General features: G+C 35.4%; 1 protein-coding gene across 3 annotated transcripts in view; it reads right to left on the bottom strand.

The window, feature by feature from the left end:
• Nucleotides 1-19,727, bottom strand: part of Cacul1 (CDK2 associated cullin domain 1) — a 64,360-nt gene that overhangs the window by 21,829 nt on the left and 22,804 nt on the right. For all 3 annotated transcript variants that reach the window (XM_071610864.1, XM_071610863.1, XM_027930155.3), the window contains exon 4: nucleotides 190-285. In XM_071610864.1, coding sequence (XP_071466965.1) covers nucleotides 190-285 — 96 coding nt within the window. The remainder of the gene's footprint in view (nucleotides 1-189; nucleotides 286-19,727) is intronic.

The following is a 19,727-nucleotide window of genomic DNA, read 5'->3' as shown; positions in this document are numbered from 1 at the left end:
TGTTACTCAGGGAATTTCAAAAGAGACAAAGGGAAAAATATATAATTCTTCTATGTTAACAACTATTAAACATTACTGAAATAATTTTCATTTTACAATATGAAAATTCCACAAAATAGTTTTTTTTAAAAAAGCTGGAACATGTTTATCTCTGCTTCTTTTGGAAAGGATAAAACAACTCAAACTTACCATATATATGAAAAGAGGCACAATACTCTGCAATGCTCCCATATATTGTCCAAGAGCTATATTAAATCTTTCAATATAGAGATCTGGAGGGCTGGCCTGTGAGAAAGAACACAAACGTGATCATTCTAGCAAACCATTTTTAAGATCGATATTCCACACATAGTTATACATATGCTACAGAATGCAGAAACAACCATAATCGGAAATGCAAACAAGCTTCAAAGGAATCCAAAATTCATACTGAGATTCACAAGAAAGAAAAGGAGAGACACTTACTTACACTCTGAAATTTGGTTAAGACTTTGTTTCAAAGTCTGCTATGTAAAACTGAGCTTTGGCTTAGTTATCTTTAAAAATCATATAACCCTAACACATTAATTAAAAGGCCTGCTCTCATAAAAAGGTGCAATCAAAATGAAGTATGATTTGAAAAATTAACATTGAATTATTTAGACATTTTTTATATGAACCACTGGATGGGTGGATGAGATTCAAGAAAGTAGTAGAGGCTCAATACGTTATTAGAAATAAATAATCAGAGTAACATTTAAAGTTCTATGCCAGCTGGGTTCTAAACAGCTTCTGAAGCTAACCAGTTATAAAATTATTAGAGAAAGCAGGAACTATATATTCCACATATATCTGCAGCTCTGGAAAGTAGTAAAATTATAATGCATGTGTCCTATTTAACTCTCCTTGTTATAAAATATCAAGTCACAAAGCCATCAAGAGAGTACTTCCAACTTAATATATTGTGTTCAGGACTGAATGTGTTTTTCCTTCCAAAATTACATATTGAAGCCCTAGTCCCCCAGTGTAGCTGAATTTGGAATGAGGATATAATTAACGTTACATGAGGTCATAAGGTGGGTCCCTATTCCTATAGAATTAGTGTCCTTACAAGAAGAAACACCAAAGAGTTTGCTATTCCTTACCTTTGTTCCTTCAACATGGCTCAGAGGACTGGCTATGTGGGGGCTTCTGAGGGGACAGCCATCTCTCAGCCAAGAGGGGAATCCTCACAAGGCACTGAATCAACTAGCACTTTACAGTGGATGTCCCAGCCTCCAGAACAGTAAGAAAGAAACTTAGAGCTGGGTATGGTGGCACACGCCTGTGATCCCACTGGCTTAGAAGACTGAGCCAGGAGGATCTTGAGTTCAAAGCCAGCCTCAGCAACTTAGTGAGGCCCTAACCAACTCAGTGAGACACTATCTCTAGATAAAATATAAAAAAGGGCTGGGGATATGACTCAGTGGTTAAGCGCCCCTGGGATTCAATCCTCAGTACCAAAAGAAACAAACTTGGACTTGGTGAAATCACCCATCTGTGGCTTTTAAATATAAATCCCTATTTCACTATTTAACAAAGCTATCTGGCATTGGGCAAATCATTTAGCCTTCTGAATTTCAATTTTCATTTTAAATAGAAAAAACACCAACTGTGCTACTTCCAAGATGCGCTTAGAATCAAAGAAAATAATGTGGAAGTGCTTAGGAAAATGTCAAGTACTTACTGTACATGTATATATAACTAGGCAGAGTAAATAAAACTCATTTCCAATTAACTTCACACAGGCCCAATTCTTTAGAAAGATCCATTAACATTTTAAAAAGCATTAAAATGGTTCCATATTATAGGCAAACTTGAAACTACCATTAATAAAACAATCACAATATCATCTTTTAAACCGCTTCAAAGAACTCCGGAAATGATATTTTAGCATTCAAAGAAATAAATTTAGAAGTATTATGTGAGAAAAGAAAATCTAAAAGCTATTACATTAAAATAATTTTCCCTTTTCATAAAAGGACATTTTATCCAAAAGTTATAAGGCACATTTAACAGCAGGCAGCACAAATAAAATTGAGTTCCTCAGTTATTTTTTTTCAAGAATTTCCAAAGCCTCAAAGGTTCTGAGTATTAAAAAGTACTTTTTGTATTGAATCAATGTTAGAATACTTACTTTCTTTCCACATTTCATGCAGCACTTATTCAAAACCTTTTAAATGACAAGACTAGAAATTTTAAGTCTTCTAAAGTAAACTCAAACTTTTCCAGAAACCTAGAAATGAATGCCATTTTAAAAAGTCTACCCAAATTGTTTTTCCTTCAAACTTAAGTTCAGCATACCTCAGGCCCCATTAACTGTTACCTAGTTGATTTACATTATTTCAACATAACAATATTTGGCTTGGACATTAAATTATTTTCTCAAATAAAACAAGAAAAAGCAAGCTGCCAGAAAAACTAATAATCATTATCCCAAAGTTGCCCCAACATTTCATAATATGCCTAGATTCTCTGAAATGAATAACATAGCTGAGTAGGAATGCTTTTTTCTTTCATGTGTGTTCATGCCTGAGGGTGGAGGTTACACATTCACTTGGTTTAAAATTAGTTCAAATGGGTTTAGAGTTTTACTTTTTTTCTTAACATTCATAATTGGTTTTATTTTCTTTTCACATGACAGTATATTTTGAAATATGTATTTACATACATAGAGTAAGTATAACTTGTTCCAATTAGGATACCATTACTGTCAGACAAGTAGAGTTTTACTTTTAACTCCTTTCTCCCTAAAGCAACTACCACTTAATTCTTTCGTAACCTTCCAGGAGAATTTCATGCCATACAAGAAAATCAGTGCTTCATTTATAGCTCTTGTGGCACAAATATAAGGTGTAACCACACTGATCCACATTTTTCCTAACAATGTATCTTGATGTCAATGTTATTCTAGAATTCACAAACATTTTGTTCTTTGAAATCTTTTGCACTTTTAAAGATAATTCAAGGTCCAAAAAGCTTTCCTTGACATGTGAGTTCTATGGATGACTATGAGAAATTTAGCCAGGTATAGTGGTATGCACCTGTAATCTGAGGTGCTGGGGATGCTGAAGAGGGAAGATCATTTGAACCCAGAAGTGTGAGATCCCACCTCAAAAATAAATAAGACCTTAAAAATATGTATTAATTCTTTCTAACCTTTCAATAATAATGAGATTATTATTATATCTTAACATGTGTTACATCACATCTTAAAATTTTTAAATTTTTTTTTTAGTTGAAATGGACACTTTACCTTTGTTTTACTAATTTATTTATTTTATGTGGTGCTGAGGATCGAGCCCAGTGCCTCACGTGTTCAAGGAAAGCGCTCTACTCCTGAGCCACAAACCCAGCCCCACATCTTAACATTTTTATTAAAAATTATTTACACACAAAAAAAGGAAATTCAATTAAGGTATCATTACTCTGACATTTTGGCAAGTCTTGTTAGAGCTAGTTTAAGAAGACACCTGGATTTTCATATCTGCTTCAGTATTAGATCAACTCCATGTGTCATCTTGAAGTAAATGAAGAAAATTTAGCCTCATACAGATATGTAGAGGGGAAGAAAAGGCTTATTTTAATAAATAGCCTTTCCAGATAATTATATTTTTCTCTGAAAGTTGGTTAGTGGTAGTTTCTTAAAGGTTAGTTGCCATATGAAATCTAAAACTGTTAGAATTTTTTTATACTTTACTATTTTTTTTAACTTCCCATATTTTTATTAGCTGCACATAATGGTAGGATTCATTATTCATACATGCACACAATATAACAATGTCATTTAGCCAATACCATACCCCAACTTTTACCCTTTCCCCCCTCCCTGGTCCCTTTCCTCTACTGTACAGATCCCCCTTCAATTTTTCTGAGACCCTCCCCCAACCCAACATTTCTTTTCCTGTTTACTTTCTTGCTTCCATTTAACAGAAAAACAACCCTTGACTTTTGAGTTTGGCTTATTTTACTTAATATAATGTTCTCAAATTCCATCCATTTTCCTGCAAATGACATTAATTTCATTATTCTCTGTGGGTGAGTAAAACTTCTTTGTGTATATATACCACATTTTCTTTATCCCTTCATGCATCAATGGACACCGAGGCTGGTTACATAGTTTGGCTATTGTGAATTGTGCTGCTATAAATATGGATATGCCTATATCATGATGATTTTAATTATTTAGGATAAATACAGAGGAATGGTATAGCTGGGTCATATGGTAGGTCCAACCCAAGTCTTTTGAGAAACCTCTGTATTGATTTTCATGGTGGCTGTACTAATTTACAATCCCACCAACAGTGTAAAAGTATTCCTTTTTTTCCCACATCCTTCCCATATATATTATTGTTCATATTCTTGATGGTTACCATTCTAACTAGAGTTGAAATTTCAGTATAGTTTTGATTTGCATTTCCCTAACTGTTGAAACCTTTTTTTTTTCCTTCATGTATTTGTTGGCCATTTGTATTTCTTCTTTTGAAAAATATCTTTTTTAGTTCATTTGCCCATTTATTAACTGGGTTTTTTGGTTTGTGAGTTTTTGTTTTGTTTTTTGTTTGCGGGGAGGTGTTTGGTGTTGAGTTTGAATTCTTTATATATTCTAGATGTTAACCCTCCGTCAGAAGAATAACTGACAAAGAATTTCTCCCATTCTGAAAGTTCTCTCTTCACATTCCTAATTGTTTCATTTGAGGTGCAGAAGCTTTTTAACTTGATGACAACTATTTATTAACTCTTGGTGTTATTTACTGAGCTTCAGGGGTCCTATTGAGAAAACTGTTGCCTGTGCCTATATATTGATGTGTTTTCTACAAGGAGCTCCAGTTTCTAATTCCTAGGTCTTTGATCCATTTTGAGTTGACTTTTGAGCAGAGTAAGAGAGAAGGATCTAATTTCATTCTTCTACATATGGATAGCCGGTTTTCCCAGCACTTGGTTAAAAAGGCTCTCTCTTCTCCAATGTATATTTTTGTCACCTTTGTCAATAATGAGATGATTGTCTGTGTGGGTTTGTCTGTCTTCTATTTTATACCACTGATCTACTGTTCTCTGCTCTTATACTAGTACCATGCAGTTTTTGTTGTTACAGCTCTGTAGTATAATTTGAATTCATATATTGTCATGCCTCCAGCACTGCTTTTTTGGCTTAGAATTGCTTTGGCTTCTCTGGGTCTTTTATTCTTCCAAATGAATTTTAGGACATCCCCAATTCTGTGAAAAATGTCACTGATATTTTGATAGGGATCATACTGTATATTGCTTTTGGCAGAATGGCTATTTTAACAATATTAATTCTGCTTATCTATGAACATGGGAGGTCTTCCCATCTTCCTTATTCTACAATTTCTTTCTTCAATGTTCTACAGTTTTCATTGTAAAGGTCTTTTACCTCCTTGGTTAGATTTATTCCAAGGTATTTTATTTGGGATGGAGGTTATTGTGAATGGGATTATTTTCCTGATTTCTTTCTCAACAGGTTCATTTTTAGTGTTATACTTAATTGCATTAAAACTCTGCTTTATTTTCTACTTTGAACAGTTTTTAACACACCTATTTTCTACCATTATGCAATGGTCATTTGAAAAAGACTGATTCACTGAGTTGTACAAATCTTGTAACTGAAGGCACATTTCATTATACAATATCAAAAAGAAGATACATTTTTAATATTACCACCATCTCATCAGCTAAGTCTTTTTTAAATACTCAGAAGTTATTAAGCTCACAGCAGTAGATAAACTAAAATTCTAACATTGGCCATAAATATTGTCCATTATTTTCCTTGAACAGACTTATTCCACCCATTTTTGAGAAAATGTTGGTCAAATACCTAAGTCTAAATAACCACAGTTTGTCAGTCATTCAAGTAAAAATGGTATTTCATGGGGCAGAGCGAGACGGGTGCTAGTTTACTCAAAACTCATATAACTATACAAGGGCTTCTTCTCAAAACCACCACTAGACATTGGTGGTTTTCCATTTCTTCACATTGATATACTTTAAAAAAAGACTCTTAAGTCATAATTTTCACTGCTTCATCTAGGCGTTCATATAAGTAAAACTGGCTTTTCCACACACATACACCCTTTCTGGCTAATACAAACGCATGGAAGTAAAGATCTGTACTAAGGCCCCACAGTTTTATTCTCACTACTTCTGCACCATCAGTTTAAATGTCAACATAATAGAAAGCACAAATAATATCCAAATAAAAGTAGAAAAAGAGTTGATTCTTCTGACCCTCTGAAAGGATTTCAGTATCTCAGAGGATCCTGAAGAACATATATTGTCTAATCATATGCATCATTATATAAAAAGATAATTTTAGTGTTTATTTTTAAGTAAGTCAATCTATTAAATACAATGAAAAATGTACACCTTGACAGTATATCGGTAATCATGAGAAATGCCTTAAAGCAAGAAAGGAAAGGTCTGACTTGATGCACCCCACCATACTGTCACAGGAAGGAAGGGAACAGAAAGCTTATCACCTTTATTATCTAAAGCTAAATAAGGAAATTTGGGTGGCTAGTCCCTCTCACTGGATTATGTTAATTTTAAAAGAGGATAACTTATTTAAGTAACATTACTAGCCAAGAACCTTAAATACACCAAGATTTAGGTCAGTACTACCCAATGAAACTCTATCTCCACTATTCAATATGGTAACCACTACCATCTATGCCTATTAAGCATTTAAAATATGCTTAATGAAACCAATAAACCAATTTTTTACTTCATTTTAATAAATTTTAACTTTTAACAGTGGATAACTGAACACTATAGATATAAAATATAAACAGGTTCCACAAGTTCATATTTATATCCTTCTCCTATGCATATCCCTTCAGTTACCCTCCTATCCCACACCAAAATGAAGCATAAAAAAAAAGCTTTAAATATACATTTTTTTAATCTGAACAAAAGCATTCTGGTTATCTTCAAATAAATAAAAGACATCTGTCTGTTCAAGTGAAGTAAAGGGGACCTTTATAAACATAACAAGGTCACTAACATAAACCTTTGAAAAAGTAACATAGTTCACTGAAATTTTAAAAAGTTAAAAAAAATTAACTATAGCCAGATGCAGTGATGCATGCCTATAATCCCAGCAAGCTTGGGAAGCAGAGGCAGGAGGATCATGAGTTCAAAGCCAGCCTTAGCAAAAGCGAGGTTTAAGCAACTCAGTGAGATCCTGTCTCTAAATAAAATAGAAAATAGGCTGGGGATGTGGCTCAGTGGTCTAGTAACCCTGAGTTCAATCCCTGGTACCCCCCGCCCAAATTTAACTACAGGAAAATAATCACTACCAACACTAGAGATAACCACCATTAACATTTGTGCATTTTCTGTTTGTTGTGTGCCTATCTTTCAACAAATATGAATTATTCTGAAGCCTGCTTTAATTGCTTAGCTAAGTCTCACCAACATCTCTCCCATGTCTAAGTTCTTTCTGCAACAAAACTTTACCAACTGTCTGGACACATCATTGTCTTCTTCAGTCCCTCACCACTGGCTGCTGAGGCTGCTCCTTGCTGTTTATTGTATCCAGGTTTGTGCAGATTCTTCTAAACACAGACCAATACTGCAATGGTGCAAAGGTGTTGAGGGGCTTCAGCAACACCATCTTAGCAACACCAAACATTAAGATACTTTGCAATCCCTGCCTCAGAAAAAAGAGACAAGTTCAGAAACAAGATATATTTACAACAGAAAAGTGGACCTCAAAGATCATCACTCTGCAAATCATCTGAAATGTTTGTGAATGGTAAAGATTCTGGGCCATACTCTATAAAATCTTGACTCTGAAACTTTCCAGAGGTTCCTGTTTTTAATGAGAACATAAGGGATGCTGTAAACAGCTGGCCAAGCAGCTGTTTAGAAGCCTCTACCTAAGGCCTCTTAAGCCCTGTGGGAAGGAAGTCTGGAGATCCCAGGCAGGTGGGCAGGCCCTACCCATGCAGCACAAGGTATCCAATGCACAATGAGAGGTCATCAAACGCAGACCACACTGTGACTAGAAAGACAGGGTCCAATGACACCCTAACACTCGTCATTAGACTAAGGTGAATTTTCTTTTAAATTTAACAGCTTCTTAACCAATATCAAATTCAGGGATTATAAAGTTAGTAAAATGTACCATGAGGTTCTACCTCAGCTTAGAATGCAGAAATCTAAGAGAACATCATTGCCACCATTTTTTTTTAATTATGAGAAAAAGCTGATTCACCTAAATAATTATTTTTTTCCAGCTAATTAGACACCTAAGATGAAGATATTTATTTACTAAAATCTACCAATCCCTGTTCAGGACTCTCAACTTAGGAGAAAAAGTCATCTGCAACTACGATGGGGAGAAGGAAGGTGGGAGCACTTACACAGCACCCTCACCTAAGCCAAGCTCAGGGACACAAGTACTACCTACGACTGAGGCAAGAGCAAAAGAATGAAAATTTCCACATAGACATAACTTGCCCTGCCAGCCTAGCTCTTGCACCAAACAATAAAAACTACCCATTGCGGAGGGAGGGACAATGATGCAACAAAAGACATATCCCCCCCCTCCCCATGAAACAGGGCCTGCTAAGACTTGAGGGAAGAGCAGAGCACTGAAAAGAATCCTTCTGGATCACTCTGGAACAAGCTAGCCACAGCCCACCACTAAAGGAATCAGAAGTTGTAGCAACAACTGAACTCAAACCCAACTCAACTACTGACAGTGAGATTTAACTCCCCACACTAGCAGCCTGCTAGAAGACAAGCATACCTATTTCTAGGCATAAGTATCATGCATGCAGGTCTATACTGGTTTTCCAAACACAATATCTAACATTCAATCAAATCCTAAGAAACACCAACAAACAAAATAAACCCTACAATCTGTTGTCAAGAATTAAACATTCAACAGTCCAGAAGCAAAGACCCCATGTGATGAAATTATCAGAGCCTTTTAAAATAACTGTGATTGATATACACAGTGACCCAGTGTTACAGTGTGAATCTGGAATGTCCCCAAAGCCTTATATATAAAAGGCCTGGTCCTAGCTGGAGGAGCTCTTGGGAGACAGGGAAATTTAGAAGGCAGGGCATAGTTAGAGGACATAATTCAGTGAAGGGCAGCCTTGAAGGGTATATTGGGACCTGGATCCCGTCCTCTCCCTCTTCTCCTCTCTTTGTGCCTTCTGGCCGCCATGCCGCTTTGCTCTGCCATAATGTTCTGCTTCACAACAGACCCAGACTGGAGCCAAGTGACCGTGAACTGAAACCTTTGAAACCATAAACCAAAATAAATCTTTTCTTCCTCTAAGTTGATATTCTCAGGTCCTGTTTTATCATCGTGACAGAAAGCTAACATACCTAATAAACAACACTCACAAAAAGATGACAGTTTTCAGCAGAGAAATCAAAACTATTTTGAAAAAAAAAATTTAAAAAAACTGAAATAGAAATGCTAAACATTCTCAAATAATTTCTTCACAATCTTTAAATATTGATATCTATATTACCAAGGACAACTTCAGCATTTTGTATACTGTACAAATGGACCCAGATGCCATCTCACAGATTCTTCATATTTTCTGAATCAAACTAGGTATTCCTTTTTTAAAAAAAAATCTGCCCCTATATGACTAACTTTGGCAAAAACAACTTGTGTATAATATGGTTTTAGTCTAACTAGCTTATCCCATCACTGTGAGAATAAGATATTGCCATGGGCAGACCTGTCAGGGCTCTAAAAGTAACACCCAGTGTAATGAAGCTTACAGATATGCTATATAAAAATGGAATTTCTTCCTAAACAGACAAATACATCTGACATTACGTTCTCATTGCATTCCCATTCTTGCTGGACAGGTATTATTTCTGTATAACAATGTCCAAAAAATATATAAGTTATACAGAAGGTAAACGAACCTTAGGAATATCAAATACTTACGACTCTTAAGGGAAGCTATATGGTTTTCAATAAAAGCCTACATAGAGAAAGCCAAGTGTGTCTAGCAGAAGAGAGCAGAAGACTTTGCTATTTTCATTTAGTCTCAATGCTCTGACTTAAGTGCCATTGTTGTTACTACCACCATATGGAAAACTGTTCTGATTTCTAATATAAGAGTTACTCATTTCCAAATACTATTTGGATTTGAATAATAAAATGAGTTAAAGCCTGGCTTCTATGATCCTGGACTCTTGTAGCTTATCCGCATAGGCATGAAGTAATCTAGCTTTTAACTAGCTGGGTGACATGGGACAGTTACAAAGACTGAAGGATTAGTTAATAGAGAAAACATCCACAGAAGCCAGAGAGACTATCAGATGTGTCACTTTTCTATACATTTGAGCTGATAACACTTGAGAACTTCCTACTTTATGCTTATGTACTTAGTCTTCCTTATCTTTTGAAATTTAAGTACACAGCACTTTCCCCAAATATTTTTAAAAATACAATTCATAATTTTACTCTGTACACTCTGATAACAAATGCAAACAACTTCCCATTATTGAAGTGACTTTACTCTCTTGTTAATGACAAATTCCATTTAATTTTTTTTTTTTTGGGGGGGGGGTTCCAAACTCAGGATACTATTTCAACTAGAATAAGGAGACGCCTCTAAGCCACTTCCACTGTAAAGCAACAGGCTTTCTACAGACTTACTTTACTGAATCTCTACTTGAGGGCTGGTCTTTGTCAAACCCTATGAAGGCATATGTGAAAGACAACACAGTCCCTGGCTTCAAAGGCTGACAGTAAACATTAAAACTGTGGTCTGAATGAGATCTGATGGCATGACTGAGGGTCAGGATGTCTCTCACTAGCAGATTCTCTGAGATAAGAACAATAGTAACAATAGTTGAAGTTCTAGTTTGGATTTAAAAATCGGTCTCCAAAAAAATCATCCAGAAAAACTCAAAACACAAGTGAAGACTTAATTCACCAGCTGGGGAATGATATTTGTTTTACTTGCGACTATGAAAAAAGGGTACCAGGCAATTTCTTATTATTTAAATTTTTTCTCTCTCTCATCAGGAGTAATAGTAAAAAGTATATTTGAGGGAAGAAAGTTGTTTTTTCTTCTTTTTTAAAACACTTTGTAGTTCAAAAGATATAGAAATTAAAACCTTAAAAACACACCCATCAAAAAATTTCAAAGACCATGAAACAAGACAACTAGGTTGAGTTACACTGCCACCCACTGGATAGAAAATAGATAGCAAAGCAATACTAATTTTAAATACTGAGACATTCAGTTTACCAGCCCTTTGGCAGAGCTTTTGTATGCAATCTGCTGTCTGTAAAGACTGAATCATAGATAGTAATATTGACTAATTCTGGCTTAGTTTCCATTAACTTCCATTACTAATTGGTTTGAGAGCCAAATTATATATTTAACTTGAAGCTAAGATATATTCTGCTTAAAATATATCAAATGAATTTTATTAAAAGGATTTAAATGTAATTAGCTAACTTCCTCTAAATTAAACAGTTGACAAATACTTCTTTAGGTTATTGTAAATTCAGCCACATTTGAGCTAAAAACCTCTAGCATTTTCCTCCTCCTCCATTTTTGTGGTCTCTCCTCATCATAATACCCTGAACTCAGGTATTATCAGTGCTTTTCTTCACACTTGAATGTTATTATCTTGGCCTGAAAACCAAGTCTCTGTTGAAACACTGTTGACTTAGAGTAATGAAATGTTAAGTTCCAAAACACTGAAAAAAACACTTGTTAATGGGTATTGACTATAAAACTATTATATCAAAATCAAAATATTCATTTGGTGAAAGTGAAAATATACTCTAAATTCAATAAAATGCATAAAGATGTACAATAAATTTATTTATGTTACTTGGGGAAAATGCCTCCCAATTGTTTCAGTGGATTCTCAATTCAATACATATTTAAAAAAGGAAAGTCAACAGTGGGAATGTCATTAAGACAGCTTTTTTTTTTTTTTAAGACAGCTTTAAGAGTAAAAAATTTTGGACCCATTAAATTCAACTGCCCACATTATAGTGGGGCAAAACAGTATATTCTAAATGTTGTCATTTAAAATACTTATTGTATCACTCAAAGAAACAAACAAACCACATCAAAATCCCAGTGATTTCTAAAGCTTAGAAAAATGTGATATAGCCACACAATGGAGTATTATTCAGCCATTAAAAAAAGGAATGAAGTGATAATCATGCTACAATATGAGTGGGCATTGTAAAATTATGCTAAGTGAGACATAAAAGGCCATATATCACGATTCCATTTGCGTGAAATGTCCAACATAGGCAAATCCACAAAACAGAAAGCAGATTAGTGGTTGAGAGGGTCTAAGGAAAGGAAAGAAAGGGAGTGACTGCTAATGAGTACTAAGTTTTTCTTTAGGTGATTAAGATGTTCTGAAATTAGTGGTAATGGCTATACAACTTTGTGACTATACTAAAAAACCACCAAGCAATAATATATCAAAAAGGTTTAGGGTGTATGAAATGAAAAATGCATTCCAAAAATAGATTAATAAAAATATAGCATGGGTTCTCTCTCACTCTTGTGCTATGCCTCTCTTGAGGGTCTGTTCTGTTATTCTCGGGGGGAAACGAACCTCTGCCATCTGGAACACGGTGGCAGAGCAGATCCTAAAGGCTCTTTGGATACATACTCTTCTTTTTTTTTTAATATTTATTTTTTAGTTGTAGTTGGACACAGTGTCTTTATTTGTGTTTATGTGGTGCTGAGGATCGAACCCAGGGCCTCGCGCTTGCTAGGCGAGCGCACTACCTCTGAGCCACAACACCAGCCCTGGATACATACTCTTCTTTCACTCATAATTCATGTGTCAAAGCAAATTACCTGGCCAAGTCCAAACTTCAATGGGTTGGAGAAGTACAATCCCACCAAGTATCAGAAAGAAGGGAACTGGAAACATCTGTCAAGAGCACTATGACCAGCACATTTATCTACCTAGTACTTAAACTTAATTCAAACCTATGACAGGCCAAAAGAAGCCAACATTAATAAGCTAGCATCCTTGTCCGCAAGGAGCTCACAGGATTGCAAAGATGACATCCTGACTGGTAATTAAATATGCACCAAGGTGCTATACTAAGTGTTGAGAGCCACAGCCGAAGGGGCCCCAGCAAACTTCCAGCTGCCAGCAAACTTCCAGCTGCCGGCTGATGATTGGCTCACAGCGGCCCCAGCAACATCTAGCTGATTGGCTCCTCGGCCCCAGCAACATCTAGCTGATTGGCTCCTCTGCGGTGATGCTCATTGGACTGTTTCCCTGCCCTTTCAGACCACGGAGCTGCTCATTGGGGGACTTTTTTGGCTCCACCCACGTGACCTAGCCAATAGGCCTCAAGAGCAGGAGGATTGTGGGAGGTGGGGAGAAGCTTGTGTGGGAGAGAGGCTTGTGGAAAGCCGGTGGTGGCAGTTGAGGCTCTGAGGATTTTTCCTGAGAGGCTGTTTTGTTTGGCGTGTTTGGTTCTAAAAATAAAGTTAGTTTCTTTTGACAAGTGGCTTCTGATTGTGCCCAGCCAGACTGCGGCAACTAAGCACTACAGTAACAACAGAAAGTGCTACAGAAGCAAAGAAGAAAATACGATTAATTAAACCTGCCTGGAATAGGTAAATTAAAAGCTGGGCAAACCCTAACAAATAGAATGCCTCCCTTCCAGATGGAGAGGAGGAAAAAAGTGGTGGCCAAAGAAACTGAGAAAAGACATAAGATGGAAAAACAGTCACCTTAATTTCAAAAGACAAAATGCTGTTGCTGCATTATTTTGCTGAGTACAGAGTGTAAAGAGCCTTGAAAGTTATTAAGGAGCACAGTGTTTGCTCTTTAGGTAAATGGACAGTCAAAAGGTCAAGAAAACAGGTGACAAATTGTGAGCACATTCAACAAAATGGATTGGGGAAGGTGCAGAGCCTAGAAATAAGGTAGCAATCTTCTCCTCTGTCCAGACAATTACCCGAGGATTTAAACTGGCAAGGCAGCAGAAATAAATATGAGACATTCCACAAGAGGAAAATTTAGCAAGACTTACAACTCATTTCATATTCCTATCCTATCACCCATCACATCCAATCTATTAAAACTATCATTACACCTCCCCCCCACTAAAAGGTGCTAAAAAATAAAGCTGTATGCCACTTTTTCTGTGCCCTTAGCATCTAGCATCCTGGCAGCACATGGCACATTGCTTGTTAAATTAAACATTCTCAAATTACTATCATTATCCTTTCCTGCTCAAGTCCCCTCTACTAAACTCCTAACATTTCTATTGAAACCAAAGTGATCTTTGTATCCTGTAACCCTACCTCTCTTTCTAACCATGAAGTTACTGTCTGACACTGTCTCATCATCTCCGCAATGCATCCCCAAATTTCCTTTTCCCTGTTCATTACCATCAGGTCCACAGTTCCTGATCCAAGACTCCTGCAGTCATATGTGTGACCCTTAATTCTGAACTTTCAAAATTTAGAAGGTATTATGGTACATGCGCCCTATATTATGCTCCAGTCCCACTAGGCACAGAAACAACACACTAATATTTCTGGGATAAAGTATAGGAACATTCCCATCAAGTTCCTCGAGTGTTTAGATCATGTTTTACTACCACATGAGTTTGGGAACCAAATTTATGAAAAAACATTCCTTTTTCAGACTTTTTTTTTTGGAACTGCAGATGAGGGACTATGTAGCTGCTGTAACTCACCTAGTCTACCACAATTGCCATCTCCCTACATCTCCTCCTCTTCTACTCTAATACATCTTATATTCTTTTGCCACACTAAAATTCCTGACATTTCAGGGATTTTACATTTTGGCTCCAATCTGCCTTTTCTCCTCCCAGTCTCCCTGGAATACACTATCAGAGAGTCTGCCCAGGTTTTTCCTGGACAGCCTCTGTGCACCACGTTCCCCCATCCACTCCCTCAGGCCCTGCCATTGCTGATACTGCCTCCCCTTCAACCTGGTACCTGACTGAGCTCATCCACCTTTGCTTAACAAAGACAATTTCCTCACTGTGCTCTGAAAAGCTCTTATCCTTCTTGTGGTCTACTAGAAGGGATTGTGATTTAATTTCCTCTTTGAATTTCTACTATTATTCTTTTTCTAATTTCCTGAGATAAATGTAAAAGTTATTGATTTTCTAACATGAATTTTAGAGTTTTGACTTTTTCCAAAAAGACTTTGGCTTAATCCCACAAGGCCTGACAGAAAATAGTAACATTATCATTCAGTTGGAAATAGGCACAACAGGTGCTTACTGACACTACAATTTTCTCTATCACACAATGGTTTCTGGAAGTAGAGTTTTACACGTTCAATCATATCAAGCTTTTTTTTTTTTTTTAAAGTTTCCACTATTAGTTTCTAACTGAATTCTGTTGTTAAGCCAAAGAACATACTCTGCATGATTTAAATTCTTTAAAATGTGTGAGGACTTACATTATGAGCAGCATATATAATCATCTTTATAAGTGACCTAGGTTTACTTGAACAGAATGTATATTCTACAATCAACATATACTGACTTCTAAATAAGCCAAGTTTATTACTCATATAGTTCAAATCTTCTATACTCCTACTGTCTTTTGTTTATTTTGTCTGCTGAGAGAGATTAATTTCTCACCACAGTGTTACATTTTCTCCTTTGGGGTCTATTAATCTTTGTGGCTATTATTGGGTGCATACAAATGTAGAATTGTTATCTTCCTAGTAACTAAACTTTCTGTCACAATAGAAAGTTCTCTTTATAGCCAATAATACCTCTTGTTCTAAATCTATTTTTTCTGATATCAGTATAACTGTGTCATCTTCCTTTCGGCTAATGTTTTTGCAACTTGCACTTTCAATGTTTCTGTATTCCTATAGACAGGCTAGCAACCTTCAGAGGGTTGCAGAATTGTCTAGTCTGATTACTGATTTACTTTTTTTAATGCAACATTTAGTTTTTAACATTTCATATAAAATGTGATATGCTGAAGTTTAAATTTATTATCCTATTTGTCTTCTACTTGTCCCATCTGTTCTCTGTATCTTTTTCTATTCTTTCTTGACTATTATTTTTAGATGATCCAATTTTCACCTTCTATTATCTTACTAGTTACATTTCCTTGTGCTGTTCCTTTAGAAGTTACCCTAAGACTATAGACTAAACTCTTGCCTTATCATAGACTAAAATAAATTAGGACTATGGTACTTTCTGAATAAACCAAGGGCTTTAGAACATTTTAAGTCAATTTTCTCCGACCTACACACTACTGTTATGAGTTCTGATTATATATTTTTATACCCTACAAGAAATTAACTCTATTGATCTATACTCACATATTTACCTTTTCTAATTTCCAACTTTTCATTGAGAAACTTTTTCTATCTAAGGAATATCTCTTCCTTTTAAGTGAGGAGACTATTGGTGATGAATTATCTCAATTCATGTCTCCTAGCTTTACAATCCCTTAAATCCCCTACCATGACTAGTTATTTGTGATTGAGTGCTGGACATTGTTTATGAAAAATTACTGAACAACTATAGGCCTATGATAATGTTATCTTTCTCCAGAGAGAATTCACTTTTTCTTCTAAGTGACCAGAGGATCCAGCTAATCCAAACCATCTTAATCTCATCAGGAATGAAGTTTCAATTACTAAGAAAAATAGTATATATAGTGGGATAGAATCCTTTGGGTTGATAGGTCTTGATTTCCAATTTTATCACCATATTTACACAGGTATACCAAAGTTCTACTAAAGCTCACAGCCTGTTAGACTCCTCAAAAGAAGTAACCCTGTAACGAAATGACTCAAATGTTAGGCTCTCCTCTTGAATTTCCTTCTTCCAGACCTTGGCCCTATAATTTTGTTGTTGTTGTCATAATTTCCTTGTTATGTCTACTTTTTTTCATTATTCTCAGCAGGAGGGGTGATCCAAATTAACAAGTCTTATATACCCACTCCTCTTCCTAAGAAAGAACCTTGCATATTTGAATAGAAAAGTGCTAGCTGCTACAGGCTTTCCACCAGGAATCCTTGCAACCAACCAACAAGTTTTTTGTTTTTGTTTTTTAAGACCAAGAAATCAACTGCGATTAACTGAGGCAACAGGGAGTCTTTAGGAAACTAGAAAGTATGCCTAAAAAATAAGGATTTTCAGAAGACTATTTGAGCCAAAAGAAGAGGCAACTCAAGAGAATGACAGAAATGGGAATGAAAAGAGGTCAGAAGCAAAATACAATACAATATTACACCAACTATGACTAACACCTGACAAGAAAAGAGTGAGAGATGGATATGAAATCTCAAACCTGAGGAAAAAACTAAATTGGGTGAAGAAGAATTTAGACTTAATCATAAATATCTTCTAGTAATAAACTAAGTTTAACAGGTAACTGAAGGTCCTGATTTGAGACCTCACCAACAGTATGGTGATTTCTAAGTTTCAACAGAATTTTCTAACTAATCAAAATACTATTTACTAAATTGCTAAAATGATATTCTCTCTATAATTACCTATTTACATTCATTTGTATATTGAAAAAATCAGAATTAGAAATCCAGAAACTTTGAAAAGGAAAAAGAAAATAAATACAGAATTTCATTATCACAATGACAGAGAAAAAAGTTAAGGTTAAAGGGAAAGGGAGAATGTTTAAAAAGAAGGCTGGGCTGAAGGTACAGCTCAGTGCATGGATGCTTACCCAGCACGCTTAAGACCCTGGGTTTGACCCCTGGCACCACCCACTCACCCACACACACAGTCAAAATAGCTGGGATTGTGGCTCAGTGGTAGAGTGTTCACCTAGCATGTGTGAGGCACTAGGTTCGATCCTCGGTGCCACATAAAAATAAATAAATAAAATAAAGGTATTGTGTCCATCTAGAACTAATATATACACACACACACACACATACATACATATATTTAAAAACAAAAAAAGTAAAAATATGCTATATCACAGTTCAAGAAATCCAGCAATAAAGAAAAAGGTACAGATATACATTCAGTGAAATATAATAGTAAGGAAAATACTAAGTGGGTTTAGCTATTTGCCAAGGGTTTTATTAATTCTACAAAAATAACAAAAAATACTTTTTAAAGTTACTGAGGTGGTGGAAAAGTCACTCTTTCCAAGATGAAAGAAATATGATTTTTTAAAAAGAGGCACAAATTAGATTATACAGTCATTTAAAATATTTTAGTTCGATAAATAAACATAATCTATTAAAATTTCTGCAAACATAGTATCTAGATTTTAGATCAACACCAAAAATAACTAGGGAATATGGAACATTATTTCATATAATACTCTTCAGTATTTCCAACAGGATACATCTTTAGATATGATAAATAAGTCAACTGACAAACTATACAATCCAGCAGCTATTTTAAGATCCAACTCATTGATTTATAAACTCAACAACTAAAGCTCTGATTACCTGCCAAATGCAGCTCTATCCCATGCCTATGTTTTGGCTCTAAAAATTCATTTAAAAATCAGAGCTGCAAACAAAATGGCTCTACCCAAATATAACGTTTCATTTCTGACTCATGAGATCTGGCAAGTACTCCTGTTCTGTCCCCCATGAAAACTACCTTTAGTTTTCTATAAAACAGAGATGACACAGAGTAATAAAATGCTCAAGCATCTGAAGAACATAAAGATTAGCAATCACAGGACACTAATTATGCTGCTCTTTCCACTGGAACAGGTCAGACTTAGCTGCTGAGCATAAACATTTGCTGACTTATAGTTGTACCAGACACTTAAGGATAAAAAGAGAAACGAGATGGAGTCCCCACCCTCAAGGGGGGCCTGTGAAGCAGTATAAACTAAAAATTATAACATAATCATTGCCCTAATAGAGTTGTTATTTCCAAGATGCTACAGGGTTATAAACAAAGAAACACCAACTATTTGTTCTGGTCTGTTCGAGGAGAGTGCAAGAGTTCCAGGAAGGCTTCACATATAGGAATCAGAAGAAAAAAAAAAAGCCTTACAACTTAGTGTAAAGGGACCACATATTTTAGTAAGGCTATTTGGTTTTAAAATTGAGAAAATTTACAAAACAATGTTAGCATGTTTAATCAAGAGGCACATAAGTGCTAAGTGGCAGAGTTGAGCTCTAGGTCTTCAGGTTTTGAACCATTCCTTCTTGCTATTTAATAATGATTACAGACTTCATAATCTTACAAAAAAAGAGATCATTTTGAAGCTAGTTTTTTTTTTTTTTTTTTTTTAAACAGGACTATACTGTTGAACTCAAGTGGGACACATAGTGACTTAAAAAATAACTAAACTCCCCAAATCATGTTAACTTTACATTTAATAATACACTTGTTTTTTAAATACTAACATTAAAAGAGACATAACCCTTATCTAGTTTTAATCTTTAATAAGAACCATTCCTCTGCTAAAAATGATTTGGTTTCATAACATGCAAGGAAAACACACTCTGATACATAGATGACTAGAGTGTAACTTAGTAACACTTTAATGACCCTCTAGGTGGATGTGGTAAATGATGTTACTTACAAGACTAATAATTCACTGTAGCATTGTTAGTAATAAAACAACTAAATATTCATTATTTAGAGTGGTTAAATGAATTAAGGTACACAATAAAGTATGGAAGAGCAACCAGCTGAGATGAGCATTGTAGTAAAACACTGGAGAGATAACGTGACCAAAACCAGGAGACTG

The sequence above is a fragment of the Marmota flaviventris genome, chromosome 4 (assembly GCF_047511675.1).
Source record: "Marmota flaviventris isolate mMarFla1 chromosome 4, mMarFla1.hap1, whole genome shotgun sequence".
Taxonomy (NCBI): Eukaryota; Metazoa; Chordata; class Mammalia; order Rodentia; family Sciuridae; genus Marmota; species Marmota flaviventris.
Note: the sequence above shows the minus strand (reverse complement) of the source record. Positions and strands in the feature narration are given on the sequence as shown.